The sequence below is a fragment of the Passer montanus genome, unplaced genomic scaffold (assembly GCF_014805655.1).
Source record: "Passer montanus isolate IOZ18808 unplaced genomic scaffold, ASM1480565v1 scaffold10, whole genome shotgun sequence".
Lineage (NCBI taxonomy): Eukaryota > Metazoa > Chordata > Aves > Passeriformes > Passeridae > Passer > Passer montanus.
This window is the reverse complement of record NW_024356505.1, coordinates 35,596,347-35,618,872: the sequence shown is the minus strand read 5'-3', so window position 1 is coordinate 35,618,872 and position 22,526 is coordinate 35,596,347. Positions and strand designations below refer to the sequence as shown.

Here is a 22,526-nt window from a genome sequence, read left to right as displayed (position 1 = left end):
CAGAACATGTATAATGGATGGGTTTTATTTGTCTGTACTCAGGCAGAGACAATGCAGATATCTGCATCGCTTCCAATCATCCAGACTCACTTTCTGTTATGAGAAATGTTTCTATATGATGAATCATTTCATCCTGATTTAGCTGTCACAAACAGGCCAAATTGTGTTCAAGAAATGCCATTTCTTTCCACTGACTAAAGAAAGAAAGCCCAGACCACACTCAGATAATTTTAGAGATGTCTAAGTCTACATATGAATCTCAAACAACTTGTACCTGAAATATAACCAGCACAATTTACACTTCTCAAGAAACCTACCCTGCACAGTATGTGGTAGAAAGAGGTTGTGGAGCTGCCCTTTCTGTACCCCTATACAGCTGAACACAGACAGTGATGTTTTGAGGGGATCGAGGATCTTTCCACTGATTTTTCAAATAGACAAAGAGGACATTGTCTAGTGGCCTGAGATACCACTCAAGATTCCACTGAGATTCCAAGTTGGCTGTTAAGTGCCAATCATTATTTTAATCATGAGGAATAATAAATGAATTATCAAACATTCTAAGGACGTTACAGGAAGGTAGAGACAGAGAGTTTGGGCTCTGCTTAGGTTTATTCAACAGCAATGCCATGGCAGTTCAGCAGATGAGCAAGACAAAAGGATGTTTGTAAGAGTGTTGTTTATAGTCACTCAAGCTCACCCAACAATGTCTTCTCCTGGAATAAGATTAGTGATGAACAAGCCATGTCAAATAACTTAGGAGATATTCTTTAATATTCACATAAAATTCCTTTCCCTGCTAAGATCTGAGGATGAAGAAGACAAGAAAAGGAACATGCTCATGAGCATTATTCTTTTCCACCCCACTTTGGCACCATTGCATAAAAAAATCCAAAACATAAATAAGAACTTTTGACATCTGAGATGTTGGGCTACCCAGTATTTTTTATAGGAGGTTTTGTAATGAGCAATGTCACAGAGTGATCGAAGAATTGCAGCTCTGAAGCTTCTGGCTTTGCAGGAGGTGCACAGGTTACATGCAGTAAATGTGGTCTCACATACCTTAAGCTAAGCAAGCACTCAGGATAAGCCTTGTTCATTGAATAGCAAAAGTGTTTGAACTAATCACCAAAGGAAACGTGTGAAATGTTTTCAGAGGGATGAAGGAGAGAGAGCAGACAGTGATTCATCAGTACTTAGCAAACAGATGTCAGGGTGACTCTCCAATAAGAGTCAGGTGTGAGATCAGTAATTCATGGATCTATTTCTTTCAAAACATAGTGTTATATCCAGATTTAGTGTTTTATCCTCTGATTTAGTGCGCCATGTCATTATCTTGCAGTCTTGGAGGGTTTATCAGAGGGCAAGACATGTTAGGTTTGGTAGTGAAAAGGTGTTGGGACTTTGTATTTGCTCATAGAAAAAGGAAGTGTACAAAAAAGGTTGTACATGTTTTTCTGCATATATCGAGAGTTTGCACCCATGTGTGCTGCAGTTGCAGCATCAAACATTCATATTGACAATGAACAGATTGTGCTTGTCTATGCCTGTTATCACCTCAAAGCTTCTAGGAACTAGCATAATAGCTCTTCTGAAACAGGCAGGGGAAAAAGAAAAGAAAAAAAAACCCAAAAGAATACCATGGACACCAGATTGTTATGTTAACAATGAGCAACTATGGGGAAAATGCCGAATGTACAGCATTGCTTTTTTTTTTGCAAACTGCATATTGAATATGTGAGAAGCAGGAAAAGCAGGAAACACGAGTAAGGAAGGTATGTCAGAAAAGGAAGATACACAAGCTCAATCTAAATAATGAGAAACAAAGATGAATGAAGAAAGAGGACAGAGGTGGTAATAAGGAAGTGAGAGAAAAGACAAATGCTGTTACTAGCTACTGCAATCTGGCCAAGCTACAACTCGTCATCATTCTAAGTATTTACAATAGCTGCTGCCGAATGCTGAGCTGCTTTGCATTTGCTATTGCTCCAGCCAAGCCACAGCTGAAAGGAAAGCAAAATGTATAGATGGATACATGTGGCAGAGAGAGAGGCTTCCTAAATAAGAAGGTTAATATTAACCTGGAGCTCCAGAGAAACACAGCACAATGTTGGATTTTATATACATGTAAAATATAAAATATAGAGGATAGAGCATCAAGGACATGATATAAGCAAACACACATGAGTTTGCAGTAAATAAATCTCAATTTTCAGACTGAAAAAGCTATGTTTTGGTGTCTACACATAGATATCTTCATGTGAAGTGGTAAATGGAGCTTGATTTAGGTGGCTAAACATGGAAACGGACTGAGAAACTGTAGGGTAGATGAGACATTGGACAAGGGAAAGAGAGAGGACACAAGACCCCAATACTTTTACCCTTTTAGGCCAGCATCTGGAGCTCACACAGGACACACAGTGGCACCCTAAAGCTATTCATTTCACTGTAAACCAAATACCAACTGTGGCCACTGCACAGCTCTCCTGATGCCACTGCAGGGTCTGGCTCCTCACTGCCTCTATCAGGGGCTCTGACACCTGGCTCACATGGAGACACTTAAATTCAGGCATCCTGATCTACAGTCTCACAAACTCATGTCCAGAAACTTGGTTTCAACGCCTCAGTGTAGGTTTCTACTGATTTGAGAGTCCTAAAGACACTTGGGCTAGCAGGCAGGAGGGTCACAAGTCTCCCACAGAGCTGTTGTTATACCTACTAGTTCTGCCTGGGTACCTTAAGTACTTTAGGCATCTCAAACAACACTGGATTCCTGTGTTTAAATGACTTAGTTGAGCATAAAATGTCATTACTATCTGAATTATTATCTGAATAATTATAATTAATTAGTAATAATTATTATTGACCAATACTACAGTAGTAATCTCAATCTTTTACTTCTCTCACAGTGGCCCTGCAACTTAATGAAGATTATTTTTGTTGTTAGATGGAGATTGAAACCTTGTAAAAGTAAGACTCATATTTTCCCTCTGTCTTTTGTTTCCTTTTAATCAGATATTTCTGAAGGACCAGAACCACCAAACAGAAGGTTGAAAACAAGGAATATGAGCAAATTTGGGTTGCCTGAATCCAGGCATCACAGAATAAGGCAAATCTTACAGCAATCAACCTGGCACATCCTGTCTGGATCATAATTTTCTTCCTGCTAGATTTAGACTGATGAGGTTTTTTTATACAAAGCACTACACAGGACTCACTGAATTAAGAAAGTGAAGAACTATTGAGAAATGAAAGTGGTGCAGCCTGAAGACTATGAAGAATCATAATTTGCTGATTATCATTGTTTTGCCTATAGATGATCTGCAGAAAATGGAACTTTGCTCAGAACTGCTGGAGTTCCTTCATTTCAGAGCACTATTTGCACATGCATTCATAACATGGATAATGCACATAACCCTCTGCTCAGGTGTTCCCATCTCCATCTCTCCTGTACATCCTTCATTCCCAGGCTGCGGAATTGCTCAGCTTTGTTTTATTGGGTTAGTTAGGCAATAAAAAGTCAATCATTGCAGAGTGCATGTACATTTGTAGGCTGCTGTATGTTGGGAGGAAGCTTCCTTTGGTCAGTGGGTTTGCTGGTGCACAACCCCAGGCTGTGCCTTTAAGGCAAACAAGACAGATCTGGGTGCCTGTTCTGCCCCTAAATGCTTTGCTCTCCTTTAGAGGAAAGGCAAAGCCCAGAGATAAGCAGTTTGCTTAAATATACACCACAACCCATGGACATGGCTGGCATGGACAGTTTTTAATAGATGTTCACTGCAAAAAGTTGTTTGCCAAACGTTTAAAATGTCTGCATATATTAATGGTGTACACAAATAAAAACATACAGTATTGACTCTGTTGAGACGGTTTCATTTTTCAGAGATGCAAAAAGAGAAAAAAATTGGAAAGCTTTTTTTGAGCTGCTCATGTATTCATAAACAAAATAGGCATCACTAAATTATAGCACTAAATATAAACACTGTGTGCCCTAAATTATAGCAATCTGCTTCTTGATTTGATAAAAGGATACCATTTTGTTAATCTAGAAGGTCCAGGTAACTTGAATTGTTAGTATTTTTTAAACTAGTAATTAAGTTAAGTGCAGTGTCAAGGTGTTCTGCTATCAAGTATTTTAAAAGCTGTTAGTATAGAAAATAGAAAAGTTAGGTACAAGAGTAAGCAATGAAAAACTTGTGATAATAATTAGATAAGTTATATAACCAGTAAAAATAATATTGTATTACTTCAGGACTAGTTTAGAAAGAAAAACACAAAGCAAATACAACATGTTAAAGCTTCTTTGAAGCCTTTCTAAGAGGAAATCTATGTGAATTGGCAATCTTTTTCTACCTTGTCAAGGTGATTATGAATATGAAAAGGGTAACGAAACACTAACAAGGCATTACTCTGTGAGAATACACTGAATGTAAAATAACAGCTCTGTAGAATATCAAAAACATATCAGGTTTGCTTCTTCATACATTATGAAGCAAATCTATGGGTTTTTTTATAGTTTTAATGCCTAACACAGTTAAAAAAAGTGGGCAAACTGGGCCCTCTTATCTCAGTCTAATCTTAGATTCTAAAATAACCATCACCATATCAAAATTAAATATTGTTTAAACTCTATGCCATACTTTACACCCACCAACAAAGTAGTAAGTAGTTTAAACATATATAACATGACAGCTGTTTATCAGTGCACAGCAACCTCAGAAAATGAAGGCAGGTAATTTTGTGCAATTCAGTCAAAAAGGAAAATTCCCAGTGCACTAATATTTGTAATAGAAGTTTCCACGCTGAAGAAACAAAGTAAATGTATCATTTTACCCTTTAAAATGTACTAAAACACTTATAGTTAAAACTTCAGATAAATTGCAGTCACCCCATCCATGTCCAAATACCTTCACCAAATCACCTTCAATGGCATAAGAACATGCCTTGGAAGAAGCAAAGGCAGAGAAACAAAGGCTGGTCAGTGCTGGCTGACACACCCACGAGGTACAATATGATGAAAAGAGACAGATTAGCTGTCACTGTCCCTGAGTGTATTTAAAAGACATGTACATGTGCTATTCAGAGATGTGGTTTGGTGGTGGCCTGGCAGTGCTGGGTTAACAACTGAACGTGATGATCTCAGATGTCTTTCCTAACCCAAATGATTCTGTGACACCCAAGACACCCAAGTTAAAAATCCCTGCTCTTTAGCACTGTCACAGCCATGATACTTCTGGATTCAGAGGTAGAAAAGTCTAGTCTGAAGTTTTCTATCTTATAGCTTATTGAATCATGAAGACACAGTTTCTACATGAGTCAAATAACCAGCACCAATTTCTGGCAACATCTGTAGCTCCCAAGCTCTCTCTATGGCAGCAACCAAAACCAGTCTAGCTTAATTTATGAGCAGGAACTTGAAATAAGACGGTCTGACTGCAAGTCCATATTGATGGAACACTTCAAGCAGGAAGATTAACTTGGATCAATACATATTTTCATGGAAAATTTTCACTGCCTATCATGTCAGTTAAGTGCTGGTTTTTTTCAGGATGTAAAAGGGCACAGAAGACTTGCACTACTTTAACTTTCATGGTGACTTCTTTAGAACTTTTCAACAAGCCTGATCTCAGAACACATGGAAGTCAGCAAACCTCTGCTGTTGCCCCAAAAGTCTAAAGCATCATATTTACTCAGGAGAATTAATACTGCTAAGTTGCTGTAATCCTCTCTTGAGTAGAAAAGTATTGCAGAAAGAGCCACTACCTAAACAAAAAGAGACAAACCCTGCTGAAGCAAATATACAGGGACTGATAGGCTCAGTTAAATTACCATGTCCTTCCAAAGAATCTTTACTCTAAATCTGGCTATGACATTTACTTAACGTGTTACCTGTCATTTCCCCATTTCTAAAGGAGGAATACTACTTACTCAAGACTCTCTTAGGAAAAATTAATGTTTTCAGGGTACTTTAAAAATTAAATCAGCTATATATGTTTGCCAAGCTATCCAGCTGGATTGTGGGCATGCTGATTGAGAGCGTTTTGGTTGCTGTGGACTGTGCATATATTCTCAGTTTCATTTTTGTTTCATTGGTTGCTTAATGAAATATGTGTCCATACATTACCAATGTAATCTATGATATATATATATATATATGTTTGCATAGCAAAATTATGTTACTTTTATTTCAAGCTCAAAAGGCGGCTGCTTACAGGAAAGAGCAGATTCTAGGAATATAAAGATCAGTTTCTTTTTTTTTTTTCATTATTTTTATTTTTGTGTGTTTAGAGAAGCCTTGCTGAGAGATGCCAGTTTCAAACTTATCCACTGAAGCCTAAAGGGGCTCCTTCAGTACAGCTGAGTATCTGATAAGCAGATTATCTGGCTCTGCCTATAGACTGCTGGTATTACTGCTGGATGTACAAGAGACCAACTTGTCTCGGTCAGAAGAAGAGACTTCTACTGAATAGCTACAGATGCCACTCTTGTACAGACAGTATATTCCAGCACTGACAATCACTCTGGCTATGGAATTTGGTGAGACAGCAGAGCTCCAGCAGCAGTGTTATGTGGCACAGTTGTGCATTTTTGTAACATATATACAATTTACAAGGAGACAAACAGGGTCTGATAAGACAACAGGACATCCACCCAGCCCATAGTTATAGCCACAGCTTTCCAGTACATACAGAAACCACTCCACATTGTTTAACTGCCTTTCTGCAGCTTTCACACCACTGTGCAAAAAGAATATTGGGGAATGTATCAAGAACCAAAATGCCATGAGGCAAAGGGAAGTGTACATACATGGCACCACGGCCCGGGAGCGGTTCTTCTGGACATTCTCCTCCTGCTGTGCCACGCTGCTGTCGTTGGGCTCAGCCTGGTAAGCACACAGAGCTTCCCACTCCTTCTCCAGACGGTTCTTGTTCTTCAGGTGATCTTCCATGTAGGACTGGAATGAAAAGAGTACTGCATTCAGCAATGGCTTGGCTAGGCTGAAAGCTAAGCTTAATAGATGTTTCTCAAAGCATGGGAATCCTGAGCCTTTGGGGAAAAAAAGAGGCTCAGTTTTAAGGTTCATTTATTTACTTAATAGAGAGTTGACTTCAAGCTTATTTGTCCTATAAAAAATGAGAATGATAAAATGTACCAGTGCTAACAGAGAGGAAATGTATGAAACACCCAGTCACTGAGCTTTAGGAGAAAATTATTTTTTCTTCAGTACCTAGAAAATATAAGCCCAAATGTCTCTTTCATCAGGCAATGGAAAAGAAACAAAGTTCCATTGACAAAAATTACTACAAACAACAACTTCTGACAAAACAAAGGATTTTACAACTAAAGTTCAAGCACAAATGCATGTCATATCAGTGACAGAAATATTGAAAATAATTTAAAAATTGCCAGGCTGAACTGCTGTAGCTCAAGCACTGGGTCATCAGAAACTCATCTTGCAGATGAACAGGCACAGAGGGTCTTGAACTGAGGAGGTGTTGTTAATTAATATTAATATATGTTGTTAAAGATTGTACATTGCATTCAGTTAACTGCATTGGGAAAAGCATCACCAAAGAAAACTGTCTGTGGCAGGAATTATGGGCCTCAAAGTATCTTGGTGCTGGTCTTAAGATTTTGCAGATCTCCCAAGGCTAGAGTTCCAACACTGGATAGGAATTCTGCTCCAAAGATTTGAGAAAAGTAAACCTAAACCCTTTTCTTTCACCCCATGGATCAGAAGATAATCCAAGTATGTGAGGGGAGAAGAGCAGAAAGGAGGAAGAGTGGGGAAACCCAGAAATCTTCCCTTCCCATTAACATGAAAATTAAGAAAGTGATCACATGCTTATACAGGCTCATTATCTTGCAGAGCTTCTACAACAAGCAAGAGAACCATCTCACATCACACCTTGTTCATATTTGTAAATCAAACTCCATATTGCCTGTACCAGGTAGGTTGAAATTAATATTCCTAAACAGATTTAAAAAGGACAGACTGTTCAGAAGACAGGCTCAGGGCTGGGGTCAATAGTAGAGCTTCTGGCCCAAACATCAGTCACAGTGGTTATTGCTGGAATCTTCACTAATACAGCCCAGTCTGTAGCAAAACTCGTCTAGAAAAAGCTCTCAGAAAGGATTCACTGTAAAGTATAGAAAGCACTTTAATTGCTTAGAAAACCCTTTCCATAGATAATCTTTCTGATGCTGAATTGTTCTTCCTAAATGTGCTTTAAGGAAGAAAGGCTCTTGTGCCCTCTCTACAGCTTTAACAGAAGGTGTAAAAAGCTTGCAGCTTCTCCTCTGCCAAACAGGAGCTCTGCAAATCTGTTGTGCCACTGTGCTTCCCACCTGGCTGGCAGGGCAGGGGTAGGATACAGCTCCCTGTTGCAGCTTGAACAGTTTTTTGATGACAAAGAGCCCCTGACACACAGCTTTGTTTGGTGCAAGGTTTATTGGGCGCTGTCTTTACACAAGGTTTGTAAATCAAACCTGGTACTGAAAAACCAATTCAAGAAGCGACGCTTCAGAAGGGATGCCTTTAAGGACACAGAAAGACATTGCATTAGAAGAAAGGTTTCTAAAGGAGATAAAAAATAGTGGTGGCCTAGATACAATCAAAACACCTATTATATGATTGCTTCTTTTCTATAATGAAGGAAGAAGCATTGCAGTGGACAGAGCTGTGACCTGACAGACGTGGAGGTGGGAGAGCAGCGTGGCACCGGTGTGTGTCGGGGTGTGGGTCTGGTAACACCAGCATTAACTTGCAAGTTAACAGGAGGAAACCATCCTCTAATAGTTTGTTTTTCCCTTGTCAAAAGGCTGTTGCTACCGGGGAAAGGAGGGAGAATAAAGATCCTGTTCTTTTCTCCTAGCAAATCTGTGCCTGGATATGTATACTGAAATCATAGGGGAAAAAAAAAAAAAAAAGGATAATCCCTCCAGAGCACAGACTTGCTGGTATATAAGAATTTTTATGAGGCAAAAGGAAGAAACAGCAAAATCTTACAATGCCACAGAGCCAAGACTGCTGGTTTCAGAGCAGCTGTTTAGCATGCAGCAGAGATCAGGCAGTCAAGGACCAGCCCATAGCATCTTCCCATTTTAAACCACAGTTCTATAATCTGATTCATTTTGACATGCCCATCACCAATGTCCCACAGACTTCAGGGACATTTTATGCAGATATACAGATCTGCCAACACTGAATCTCTCCAAAATCCCAGTAGGTCCACAAAGCTGTAGGAAAAGGGCCATGAACATTTGATTCCTAAGGCAGGACTGAATGTAGTAAGGAGCTTTCTGTTGACTCCAGCTCGTCTCTCTGATGACTTCAAGGATTGTATTTTAAAAAGAAATTTAATTTCCTTTTTAAATCATCAAATCTGTCACAGTTAAGGTAAAGTTTACAGTTAAGGTAAATTGACTGCTTTTATTGCATATGAACTTTCAAATAACTCAATGTTCTTTAAAAGTTATTACTTTTACCTTCATTTTTCAGGTAATCTTGAGAGTAAAGATACATGAATTTTCAAACGAAAACACACTGAAATCTTTACTTTAACCAACCATTTTTTGTGTAGTTTGAATTCCTGCATCACATGGATCAGATTCACAGAGCAATTCCTGACAGACCTTGAAGAGGTGTTTGACTATTTAAATGGACCCATGGAAGGCTCTGCCCAATATGGACATTTGCTTTTCACATATTTTTAACAGCTACTGAGAAAGAAGTTTGCTTTAAAACATTCAGGAGCCAGACAATTCCCTCAGAGTTAAGTAATCTTTCATTTACAGTCCTTCAGAGCCCCTACGCTCATCCCCACTTTGCTAAACAGAAGCTTAGTGATTTTGAAACACTCTCTTGGGAGCTGCTGGATGTACATTAAATTGAGTGGAACTTCTGATATTTTAGAGATTGTATGTCTACTCAAATCCACTCCTTAATTAGGATGTTTTGATGAGACATTCTGCAGTGTTTGCCTGGTGCAAAAGAAATTCATTACCAACGTGTCAAACACGCACATGATTGTCCTTGTCCCAGAGCAGCAGGTAAAACAAATAGAGGTTGTCACCACTGTTATTGCAATGCTCCTCAAGCCTGCTGAAAAAAGCAGAGGTCTAGCCGCACCAATATGGGCACAACAAGGCAAATCCTGTAATCCCATGCATATGCTATTATTTAAACAAACACCATCTGCTTGCACAGGTCTTCTGATGCCCCTTACATTCCATTAACCTTAATTTTCCTTCCACTGGGCCTGACCTGTGAGGACAATTGGTAGCCCAGTCCCTACTTTCTCTTGTTTAGACAGAGGAGATACTCTTGCTACCAAACATGCTGTGGGGATAAGGAGGATGTGCTGATGTAATGAGGACAGAGTGGATGTATTATAAAATCCATTATTACTGTGTGAGACCTGCCTGTTGTAAGGCAAAAGGGGAGCTCTCAGCAAGAGGATGAAAAGCTGTCCCAGGGACAATGAATGGGCTGAAGAGACACTGCCAGTGGCACATATTAAGACAGATTTTATGTGGCTGAGCACAGGCACAAAGACAGAGCACAGGGGCCTGGTTTGGCTTTGGTGGAACATGGCTTTGTTAGAGCTTCCTGTGTGCTCAGCTGATGTTCCAACAGGGTGCCAAACTACTTTGGTTTTCTCTATTTTTTCTTTACTCTTTTATCTTTGGTTTTCTTTATTTTTTTCTTTACTCCTTTATCAAGAAGGGTGTCTAACACATGCTCTATGACTAAATAAGGTTAAAAATATAACTATTAAATTCTAATTAACTGGTCAATCTTTAAATCATAGAATCACAGAATCATTTAGGTTGAAAAAGTCTCTCAGATCATCAACTGCCAAGTCCACCACTAAGCCGTGTTCCTCAGTACCACATCTATAAGACTTTTAAATACCTCCAAGGGTAGTGGTGGTCCCACCACTGCCCTGGGCAGCCTGTTCCAGTGCTTGACAGCCCTTTCAGTGAAGAAATTTTCCCTAATATATCTAATCAAAACCTTCCCTGGCACAACCTGAGGCCATTTCCTCTTCTCCATCACTTGTTACTTGGGTGGAGAGACACAACACTTTTTTCAGAGAGAGTATGGCTTGCATCTGTCAAGACATTTGTTTTAAAAATGCCTATTTTATTAGCTAATGTTCAGTTGCCACAATTATTTTTGACAACATACTTCCAATATGGTACTTGAGTAGAAACCCTTTTCATGACTGAGGATGCATCTTTCAGTGAAAATATGTGTAGCTCTCAAATTGACAGATCTTGACATGTCTAATCAAATTTCAAATGTCAGCTGAAGATGTGGATGTGAAATTATCTTAATCCTTGTGAATGGTGACTGTTCAAACCCACACTGTTCACCCAGCAGTGTGGGAATCACTGCTTTCAAACTGCTGCTGCTTTTCCCAGAGATGCAGAGGGCCAGGCAGTGATGTTATGCTCCCCAGGGTTCCTCAGAAGGAGGAGAGGAAATTCTAGAATAATTTGTCTTAGCTATTATATAGCAAATTGTGCAGAGAAGGACTATACTTGAAAACATTTGTTTTGTATTCTTGTCAGTTAATTTAAATAATGTGTTTTTTTGCCTTTGTTCCTCACTAACTCATGGGTTGTATCGTTCTGGCCCAGGATGCCCCAGAATTCTTGCTACTCAGTTTGAACTTCTTTGTGTTCTTTAGTACACATTGCATTGACTACATGTAAGAGGAATACTTTCCTGCATAAATCAAATTTGCTTTCAACACCTCATATGGTTTTGTCCTTCCATTTTCTGGCTTAATACCTTATCATTAGTGGCTTCACAGTAAATTTCTCTGTTCCCACTCATATTACTCACAGTGCTATAGAATTCAGAGACAGAAGCAGCCCATGTGATTACTTGCTTCCAGGTCTTCAAATAATGTCATTTGTTGTACTTCACTAGAATCTTTCTAACATTTGGCTGCTCTGTATCTAAAGCAGAAGCCTAAAGCACAGTTCACTACTACTTCTTGGGACTCTGACTGTTCAGAACTATACATGGTATACCTGAAAATACACAGATATTTTCAATAAGGAACACAAGATCTCATTTGAGATTTTTTTATAGGGATGTCAACAATGTTGCTTTTCTCTTTCAAACTTAATTTGCTGCTCATTTTCACCAAGCCATGTATTTCAACTTTAGTCTGTTTGCTCAGAATATTCCTGTTCTCCACAATTTCTGCTTGTATATATTCCAGTGTCTTCACAGATCATGAATTAATGGATCTATGCAAATTATAGATACGTCTTCTTGTGACTCTTTTCTTCAAAGATAATTTCTTTGTTGTATGTGTTTTCAGGTTTAACACTTTCAAACTTTTGAATTACTCCTCTGTCATCACATCTGTGCAGAACTTTAGACTGTGATGAAAGTCATTGTCACTTCCACTCATTTCCACATCATTATTTAAAAAGTTAAATATAACTGGATCTAAGAGCAATTCCTGTACTCTGCCAGACATTCCTAGACATAGCTTTCGATCATTACTTTTTGTATATCAACCTTTTGTCTCATTTCAATCCACATAATTGTCCTCTAAAACACTAGCATTAATTTTTCAATTAACTATTCATGAGACAGTGTCACGACTTTATTAAAATTTGTATGTATAACATCCTTTGTTTTCACTTCATCTACTGGGTTTTGTAGTTTTACTTAAATAAAAAGCAATCAAGTTTGTCCAGGGAAGATGTGCTCTTTAGAAAATTATGCATATTCTTACTCATTGTTCAGCTATCCAATGGAAAGGGTGAAGGAGATTAGCAAGCACACAAAGGAAAGACTCCAGCCTTCCCCATCCTCTTAAATGACACCCTTACATTTATTTTCCTTTTATGCCCTTGAAAAATCTCTGTCTAGATAATCAGCAACTCCTTTTTTAATATGTGCTCCATTATTTTCTAGGACTGGAGTGTAGACTCAGGGAATAACAACAAGAAAAGTTAATTTCTCTTCTCTGTTCCTGTTCCCCACTCTTCCTTTACAAAATTATTAGTTTATTCTTCTATTTTGGTGCACACAAACTTGTCCAGAGCTGATCAAATAAATCCCCCTGAGATCAGAGTCACAATCACAACTCTGAGCCATACTCAGATCATGCAGAGCACCACAACGCTTTTTCTACACTTTTGAAGCATTTCTCACTTCCCAGCAGTTTCACAGTAACACTGAAGTTACTTTGGGGTCTTGCTTGCAGAAGATCAGTCTTTCTCCCTGAGCAGCCCCGGTGGCCTTGCACAGACCAAAGGTTGGGAGCTCACCACATGTTTCCATGAAGAAACTTCCAGTGGTGCTGAAACATGGGAGCAGAGCCAAACCATGCACATGCTTTCCTACTTTTCTTCCTAGTAAAGCAAACCTTAAATAAATAGAGGATGCACTATCCCAACCAATTTCAGTCTTTCCATCAACTAGCATGTTAAGAAAATAATTGTTTGCCAATAGTTAGTTGTTCCATGGAAATCCTACAGTTGTTTCTGGTGCTCTAATCCAAGCAACCCCCAGTAATGCAGAGTCTGTAACTGGTACCAAGACCAGCTCCATCTCTGAAGCATCAATCCATAAATGTTAGGAATACCAGCTTTAATCTTAAATATCAAGTTCTTAAATATCAAGTTCTCAATATTAACTGCAAAGAAGTGTGACTTTATAGGGGTAGTTATATTTTGCTTATACAGACATATAAAATGAAAAATTCTGTTGTGGCAGCTCATTGTCAGTATCTCACAGAACTTGTATCTGGAGGAAATCTCAGTAAATTACCATCTGGCTATAAAGTCTAACATGCTCTCAATCAAATAGGGAGTGTTGTGCATCCCTACTTTACTGGAACCAGGATTTCATCACCTGATTAGTCAGTCATTTCAGGCTGAAGGCTCCTTTCTCTTTTGTAACTTGCCCTGTGCCATCCCAGATCTCCTGCTTACAGTAACCACAAATGAAAAAATATGGGAAATAAAAACTTGGGAATTTGTATTTTCTCTTTGCAAAAGACACTGAGAAATTATTTTTCCTCCTTCATTTGCAGCCATATTACTACCATGATGTTTTGATCTAATAGTTCTCATATTTCTCAGGACATGATTACACCAGTGAAAAAAATAGTTTTGAAGCTTTTCAGTTAGGTACTGAAAAATGCTATGGAGCTCTACTTGTAATTTGGCATGAAACACTACTAATATCATACATAATATGGTAGGTGATGAAGGAAAACTTAAAAAAAAAGCCAGAGGGAGGCAATTCACTGACAAAGCAACTATTCAGTGTGGTTGAGAATAATATCCCTAGATTGCTTCAAATAGGTTGTATTATTCGGAAATAATTTAACTTCCATGGTGATAGCAGCCAACAATAAAAATGACATTCCATAGTTTCAGTTTCATATTTTTAGATGTAAAGCTCATTGTAGACACCTAAGCATGCACACAGAGAGCAGCTGTGCTTGCAGCATGACATCTTAAATAATGTTGAATTTTTGTCCCTGGTTTGCTAGGGAAGTATCACCTCTGCACAAGCAGTGTAAGGCATTAGCTACCAGCCTGGACCAGTGTGCAACTTTGGCAAGAAAGGCTGTAATTCACAAGCATGTTAGGTGGCAACCTATGTTCTGTTTGCCTAAATTAATACACCCTTGATGCAGTGCACATCACCATCTCTCCCCCTCTTAATGCTCTGATAATAGAGTTTTGTAACTTGTAAAAGGATTACTTCAATCCAATCAGCAGGTGCTGGGATCAGTGTGTGTCACACAAACACTTGCTAATCCCTTTTCTTACAGCTCCCAGCTGCCAAAGGTGTTCAATGAAATCCCAGTGAAATGGATGGATACAACCTGGTCTGAACTGACACAGGTTGTCATCTCTGGAGGAGATCTTGGAAAATACATGTGCTGCTAAGAGTTGCTTCAGCTGGAATGGTGGAGGCAGGTATACTTTAAAAAAAATGCTATGAAGTTAAACATTAAAAAATCGAATGCTTCATTATGAAATATTTACTCTACCTGGCTCTCTAAATATAGCAGAAGATAAAGAAATTCACTCTAAAGGAATCCCTTCTTATGGAATATGAGCTACTTAATGGTGTCTTCTAAGTCTTAAAATACAACCACCCTCATCTCCTCCTCCTTACCCCCTCTCTTGAAATCTAAATTATGCCTCTGAAGTTTCACCTCTGCAATTACTTTGCTTTAAATAAACCCCAACAAAAAAGAGAAGATGATTGCCATAAAAGGAATATCATTTGCTCCCTTTCAATCCCTGTATTTCTATAGCTCCTTCTTGTCCAACTGTCTGAAAGTGCTCACATTACTTCTGCAGGGGAGGCAAGTACCACTGCTGCTTCACAGATGGGAAATGGAAGGGCACAAACATTGAAATGAATTTTCCAGGGTCACAGCATATGCACCTAAAACACTAATTTTTGCAGGAATATTCTTGACAGCTGTTTTTTAACCCCATTATCATGTTTATAGACATGGCTAAAAGTCAGGACACCTTAATGAATCCATATCTGAGAACACTTTTGTAATTACAAGTATACCAAATGTTCTGACTGTGATGGAATTAGTATTTTGGGTTGGAGATTTTGTTTAGAAGTACATGGTTTAAGTGTCTGGTGGGTAGATAAATTTATGCACATGCTGAATCCTGTTTATGCAAAGACATGCCGAGGTAAATAATATATATGTAAAATATGAATTATACAAAAGCAGTTTCTAAAATTTCTATACTTCTTACAGTAGATTTCACTACAAAAACCTCAAATAATAAATAGCCTTCACAAAAAGGAACAACATTACTTCAAAAAATTAAGGTCTAAACCTCTTAGCCAAATACTTCTATTTCACAGCATGGGATATGTTGTGACATTTTGTAAAACCAAAAATAAATCCAAAACAAGAAAAAACTCAGCCCAAACCTCCCCATTAAAGACAGCTCTGCAGTACAGGAACTGGCACCAAGGAGAGTGTCAGCTGAATTCATCAACTGAGACATTTTGGGAAGCATTTCTGGTAGCTTTGTTAAAATGTAAAAGCACAAGCATGTAAAAACTAGCTGGAAAATATACAAATTGGAAAACAAAAATATACAAATCAAGTCCTTTGACTCTTTGTGATAAATATTGACACCTAACCATTCTCACAGAAAACTATTTTCTTACACATTAAATCAATTTTTCAGATGATCCCTTCTCACTTCATTTTTTACTAATATTTTAACACCATACCACAATCCAAGACATATTTGTGATTCATTTACACGTCTGTTGTGTGTCTGAAATGAAAACTTTAAAAATATATTACTGCACACTAATTACCTGGCTGAAAACACAAAACTAAATTCTCTGGCTTCATCTCATAGCCCTGCTAACTCAATTAAGCATCTAAATTTGGGTTCCCTGTTGGATACCGTATTTTCAAATTTAAATTTTAATGAATTACAGTCTGTGTTTCTTTTCAGAGCACTTGTACAGTCATCTTTCTTTACTATATATATAAAAATTACCAAGAGATAAATAAAGAATTCGGAAAACATAATGTTTAAAAATAATCCTCTCTTCAAGCGTGGTCAAATTCTACAGAGATAATGAGACCAGTAAAACCCAGGCAACCATGACCAAGTATATCCAAGTGATACAGAACATGATGTGATTTATAGATAGTCTGGAAAAATATCACTGTGTTAGACACTGGCCATCTTGAGGGCAGACAGGAAAAGATTTCTTTCACATACATAATACCCCTGCTAAAGCAAAGGGATAAGTACTTACTGCTGCTCTTAAACTTGTGAATAAAAGTCAAAAAGTGCTTCTCCAGGAAAAAATAACAACTCATAAAGGAAAACCCCTCTGCTTTTCTGTTTTTTTTGGGTTTTTTTTGGGTGGTGGGGCAAGGTAAGATATTGAACTGATACAGTTTGTACCTAAACACACAGGGAGGTTGTAGAAAATTGAGAACATGCAATATGAAATCTAAGAAGTCTTGCAATTCATGCTATACCCACGGCCTAGAGGCAGGCTATGCATATAAGCACAAGTGACCATCAGGTTACCTGGGAGAAAAAGCAGGGCAAGAACAGACTGGATAATCAGCCTTTTCCTTAGAAGTCTCCTGTAACAGAGGCCAGACACTTCAAACTCCACAAACATCTCTAATGATCACATCCTGGCACTCAGGACCATTTTGGAACCATGGAAGTTCCGTGATTGCACACAGAGAAGCAACACAATTAGTGAACTGCCAGTCCCATGGATGCAGAGCAAACTCAATGCAACAGTAAAAACAAAGAGCTTGACTACAGAAGTCAGCTCAGAAAGCAGGTTGAATGAAAAACTGATTTTTTTAATGGTTGGACTTGATATTGGAGGTGTCTTTGAATTTAAATGATTTTGTGACAGTAGGAAATGAAGAAACTCTTTTTTCACAGAAGCCCTGTCAGGACTTAAAAGAGACGACTGTGGGAGAAGACACTTCTGCCCTACCCCTTCCATGTCACACTCACAGGCACGTTGAAACAACATGCAGTAGAAGAATAAGCAATGCTGGCTGTGAGCAAGATGCAGCTGGCACCTACCCAGCTCCCAAATCTGGACAAGTGTCCCATTTTTCAGGTAACCTTTTATCTGTGCACCATGGGATTTCCAACTGACGCTGGCCTAGCTCAAGTGATTCTCAAATATTTTTCTCATGAAAGCATTCAAAAGGCATTGTGAAGTGATGGTAGAAAAGCTTTAGAAGTGCATTAGCTGAAGACATCCTGCCTGCTCCTGGGACTCTTGGGTTTCATGGAAGCCAGTAAAGAATAACACTTTAAAGAAGTTTGAGGAACACTGGTCTAATCCACAGATGAAAATATTTGAAGTGACAGAGGGCACAATAAGAACAAGGGAAAAACAATGTGAAAGAGGACAGAAGAAGAAGCCAAGAACAGACTGTAGAGGTCAACAAAGAAGTGAAATGATGAAAGAAGACACAATACTGCAAAGGAAGAAACTCAGAAAAACAAAAACCAGAACACAGCTAAATGCTATGGGAAGAAGCAAATTTTGGTCATAACTGATAACTCTCAACATTTCTTTGCATGCTGTTTCTTTTCCTTGGAACCTTTCCCTTCAACTGCCGAACAAGGAGAATACATTGAGGGGGTGACAGCAGTGGTTTTGAGTAGACAGTAAAAGAAAGAAAAAGAGCCTAAAATTTGGTGCATGTGCATGATTGCTAAGGATTTAGCAGATTTGGCTTGAAGAAAACTGTTATCAATTCAGAAGAGACTCAAAAAATGTGTGGAAGGCATCCTTCTCCATCATAGAGTTATTTACTATAGACTTCACATCCTCAGTTTGGTTTTCACAAGCTTTTCCAATATGTATTTAATATCTTTCAGTCAGCTCTCCAAATATGGGATATTTTGCTCTTAGATAATGAGGTGAAAACTAAACTTGGCAGAACGAAATCTGACAAACCCAAGTCCAGAACTCCTTTATACTTTCAAGTCTTAAAAAAGAGTAATAAGTGACTTTGAAGGGCAAAAGTATTATCCTTCAATACAATCCTTTTTCTGTTAAAGCCACTAGGATGAGTTGTGAGAGCTCAGCACAGGGACACCAGGGAATGGGGGTCTGCTCCCGGCTCTGCTTCCAACCTTAAGGTTTGTCTTGGTCAAGATTCTTCCCTGTCTGTGCCTGAGTTTCCTGGACTAAAAAGACAGGATAATATCAACCTTTAAAAAGAACTTTGAATCTACTGATCAAAAGTAGTAAATAAGCATTAGCTTATTATTATTTTGGTTACTAAAGTGAGTTGAAAGGGTCCTGGTGACTTTACCCAAAATTTCTTTTGTCAGGCCCCAGAATCTTACCTGAAGGACAAAGTTTCTCAAAATTCAGTTATGAGGACATACACATGCTAAGTCAAATGCTGGTGGATACCCTCAGATACCACAGAGTTTTCTTGGTACAACAGAATTTCAAATGAAATAAAAGGCATTTATGGACTTTCAGAAGAAGTAGTGTATTAGGCACCATTAGTACATTTAGTACAGCAATTGGACACTATCATGATGTTTTCACTCAAACTGGTCCAATGCAAACAAAGACACCAAAAGGTGAAAGGAGGCAATGAAAAATGAAGAAAGCACTTTTCTCAGGCAGGTATTACACACACACACACCTGAGAAGCAGCAGGACACACCTCTGCTGTGAGCCACCACTATCCTGGGCATCTTAGCTTGCTGTTAATAAACCTAACCCTTCCAGGTGCCTTCCCCAGCAGCAGATAAAGCAGTGGATAAATAGCTGCATCAGAAATACTCCTGCATTTAGAAAAGCTTTGGGTTTGGATTCTGCATTAACTTCATCCCTGAAAAATTCCATCTTTTAAGTCCCCCACAGCCTACCACACTGGCATGGTGACTGTGTCTTAATGCCATGGTCTACACAGTTTGTTATGGTTCTTACAGGTTAAGAAGCACCCTTGATGCCTTTGGTATAACACATAATTATAATACACACAAAACATGATTTTATATGGAAGTGCTTCTCTGGGTATCATTACTGCATGCTATTTAGCAACTGCTACATTTAAGCTAAAACTCCTTTGGTATTGTCTGATGAATGAAGTGAATGCACACTTTAGGACACGTCCTGCTGGAACAGTACTCCCTCTGCAAGACTGCTCCAAGGAACATTGAAGGACTACAGATAAAAGATTAGTTCTGCAATCTGCAGATTTTGGGGTGAGCCCAGTGAAGTTCCACGTGCTCCACACAGAGGTAAAGCTTAATCTCATGGTAGAGCAGGTACATGAGGGTTTGTTGTGTTGATGGTACTTCTACACACAGTGCATCTACTCATGCAAATAACGTCTTAAAGCATTTAAATTATCTCTATCTATTCTACTGGTAAAATTTGTCACTGGCAAAGACATGTGACATCTTTTCCATTAGCTTTTCTCTGTGATGTGACACAGGCAGATTAAAAGGGTTCTTTAACATACACCTCCTCCACTACTGATGTGGCTGAGACCACTGCAAATTAAATTTTATAAATTATCACTGCTGTGCTTTTCACCATTTATGTCACTATATATTCACAATTTCCTCATCTCGAGGAGCACAAACAGCCTTGTCAGCTTCACTTATACACTGCTGTAAGAGACAAAAATTGCAAATATTGCAAGGAAAAGTTTTAAAATTTAAAATACTAAACACTTTTCCATTAACACAGAAAAGTTATATATATTGTATGTGTGCTCCCAAATATTTATCTATACCTATAGAGGATACTATTGCTGTTCATTGTATTTGTACACAAGGATGCATGTGGGTATGAAGCACCCACCACTGAACAGTCATCACAAGACACATGATACTAAAACCAATATACAAACCCTAAAAATATACCAGTATTTAAAGGTATAAGAAGGCCTAAATAAACATGAAGTAACACTGTGTCATAAATATAACACCAAGATCCAGGGCCTGATTCTGACTGGGCTCCCACCCGCTAATCACTCGTCTGCAGACACAGCCGTGGGTGCAATTTCAGCTCTCAGATTTTCCTGCTGTAGCTTTTTTCCCCTTGTTATCTCAGTAGACATCTTCACTTTGGTGAGATGGATATTGAGCTACCATCCTGCTACACATTCTAGGAATATGCACACAGCAAGCAGCTCGGCATCAGCTCACACATGAACAGCCTTAGCTCCCATAAAATATTCATTCATTTAAAAAATATTTGCACCCTGCTGTCAAACTTAGACAAATTCATACTGAGCCTCAGAAAATAGCTGTTTTAATGGTAAATGATGTTCCAGAAACCTCTTTCAGGCTAAACACTCTCGTCAAAATTATTTTAATAAGAAAGATTAACAATTTCAGCATTAGCTGCTAATCCCCTTTCATTTGAAACTGTGCTGATAAAATTCTTTGCTTGTCATTCAAATAGTAAGTAATAATTATAGATTTGGGGCCTCCATCTCTTGCTTCATTAATAGTAAATTGCATGGAAGTCTGAAGCATAAAGTCAGCTTTGATACATCTCAAAATGCAATTTCCATAGCTTTCCTTAGCTATGTACAATTAATTACAGAGCTAATAAGGGGAATATGTTAATGAAAGGGAAATTATTCACTCAGACCACCTGGTCTTATCAAATTTCTTTAATATGTTTCCTTCTTTCTGTGAATTTGCATGACAGCAAGAACACAAATCACGGTGTGCATTGCTAGTCCTTTAGTATTTTCATTTGCAACCAGCTAAAGTCCACTTAAATTAAATACAGAAAGAATGAAATAAGTAGTCAGTAGTAAATAACTGACTGCATTTGTTTTCTCAAGTTCAGTACCTTTATAATTTTAAAATAAAATTGCTTAAACAGCTTTATAATTACCAGACTCTCTTCAATGCTGAAGTACAAATAATGCAGAGAAAAGAAAACATTGTCATCTTTTATTTTCCTTAAAGAAATGTGCTGCATGTGCACATATTTAATAAAAGATGTACAGAAATGTGCTTCAGTTCAGTGCAGTCTGACAGCTACTAGAGCTTAGTTGCTATGTGCAGTAGAGTTTTTGGATGTTCATGGGAATATTTTAGTTGGTACAAACAGCCCAGTCAGAAGGTGGCAAACCTTCACATAAATCATCTTAAAAATAACACAGTTATGATACATAGTCAGAGAAATATTTTTTAAAGATGGGTCAAATCCAGAAACCAACCATCTTCAACAAACCTCGATGGATTTACTACTGACCAGACAGAGAACAAAAACATTTGAGGACCTGGACATCAGCCCTCATAATCATTCCAGTAAGAAAAAGGGTAGAGAATAATTCCTAGAGCAATGGCAGGTTGTGTTTGGAGGAGGTGATGCTTGTGGGCAGTTTATCACCCCTCCCTTCTATTCTTAGTTCAACACAAAGGTCCAACATACAGCCAGCAACAAGAGGCAGCTCATAATTCTCCCTTGCTATGAATAGGGTTTTCTTGGCCAGCTTGGCAACCTAAAGCAGCATTAGCTCATGAGTTTAGGAGAAGAGGATAAGGGAGACATGACAGCATTGAGGGAGAGCTGCCAACTAAAAAAAAAAAAAAAAGTAAGATATTACTCTGGTCTGAAACAAAAGGACAGTTACATAAAGGAGACAAACTCAGTATAATTATGTCTTTTATAAAGACATACTGGGGTAAGGGTGTAATATTTGAGGGTGGAATACTTTACCTGCTTTTGACCAAAAAGTAAACCAGTCCTCTTTTATTGAACAGCAAATAGTATGTCATCCACTTCCCAGCAAACTTCACAGATTATTTTAATGTTTATCTCCTTATTTAAAAATGTTTCCACAGCTGCGTCGTGGGTGCATATGCAAAATTTGATCATCACAGGAGCATTTTGTCTGTGTCCTACACATCAAATTTTCCAAATACCACCCAAATTCTGTTACCTTACTCAGAAAACACTGCCAAATTATGGTCTAATCCCAGAA

At 38.3% G+C, this 22,526-nt stretch overlaps 1 protein-coding gene across 1 annotated transcript in view; it reads right to left on the bottom strand.

The window, feature by feature from the left end:
- PTPRN2 (protein tyrosine phosphatase receptor type N2) overlaps positions 1 to 22,526 on the bottom strand; it is a 632,217-nt gene that overhangs the window by 55,421 nt on the left and 554,270 nt on the right. Inside the window, exon 15 of the mRNA XM_039710389.1 lies at positions 6,808 to 6,955. Coding sequence (XP_039566323.1) covers positions 6,808 to 6,955 — 148 coding nt within the window. The remainder of the gene's footprint in view (positions 1 to 6,807; positions 6,956 to 22,526) is intronic.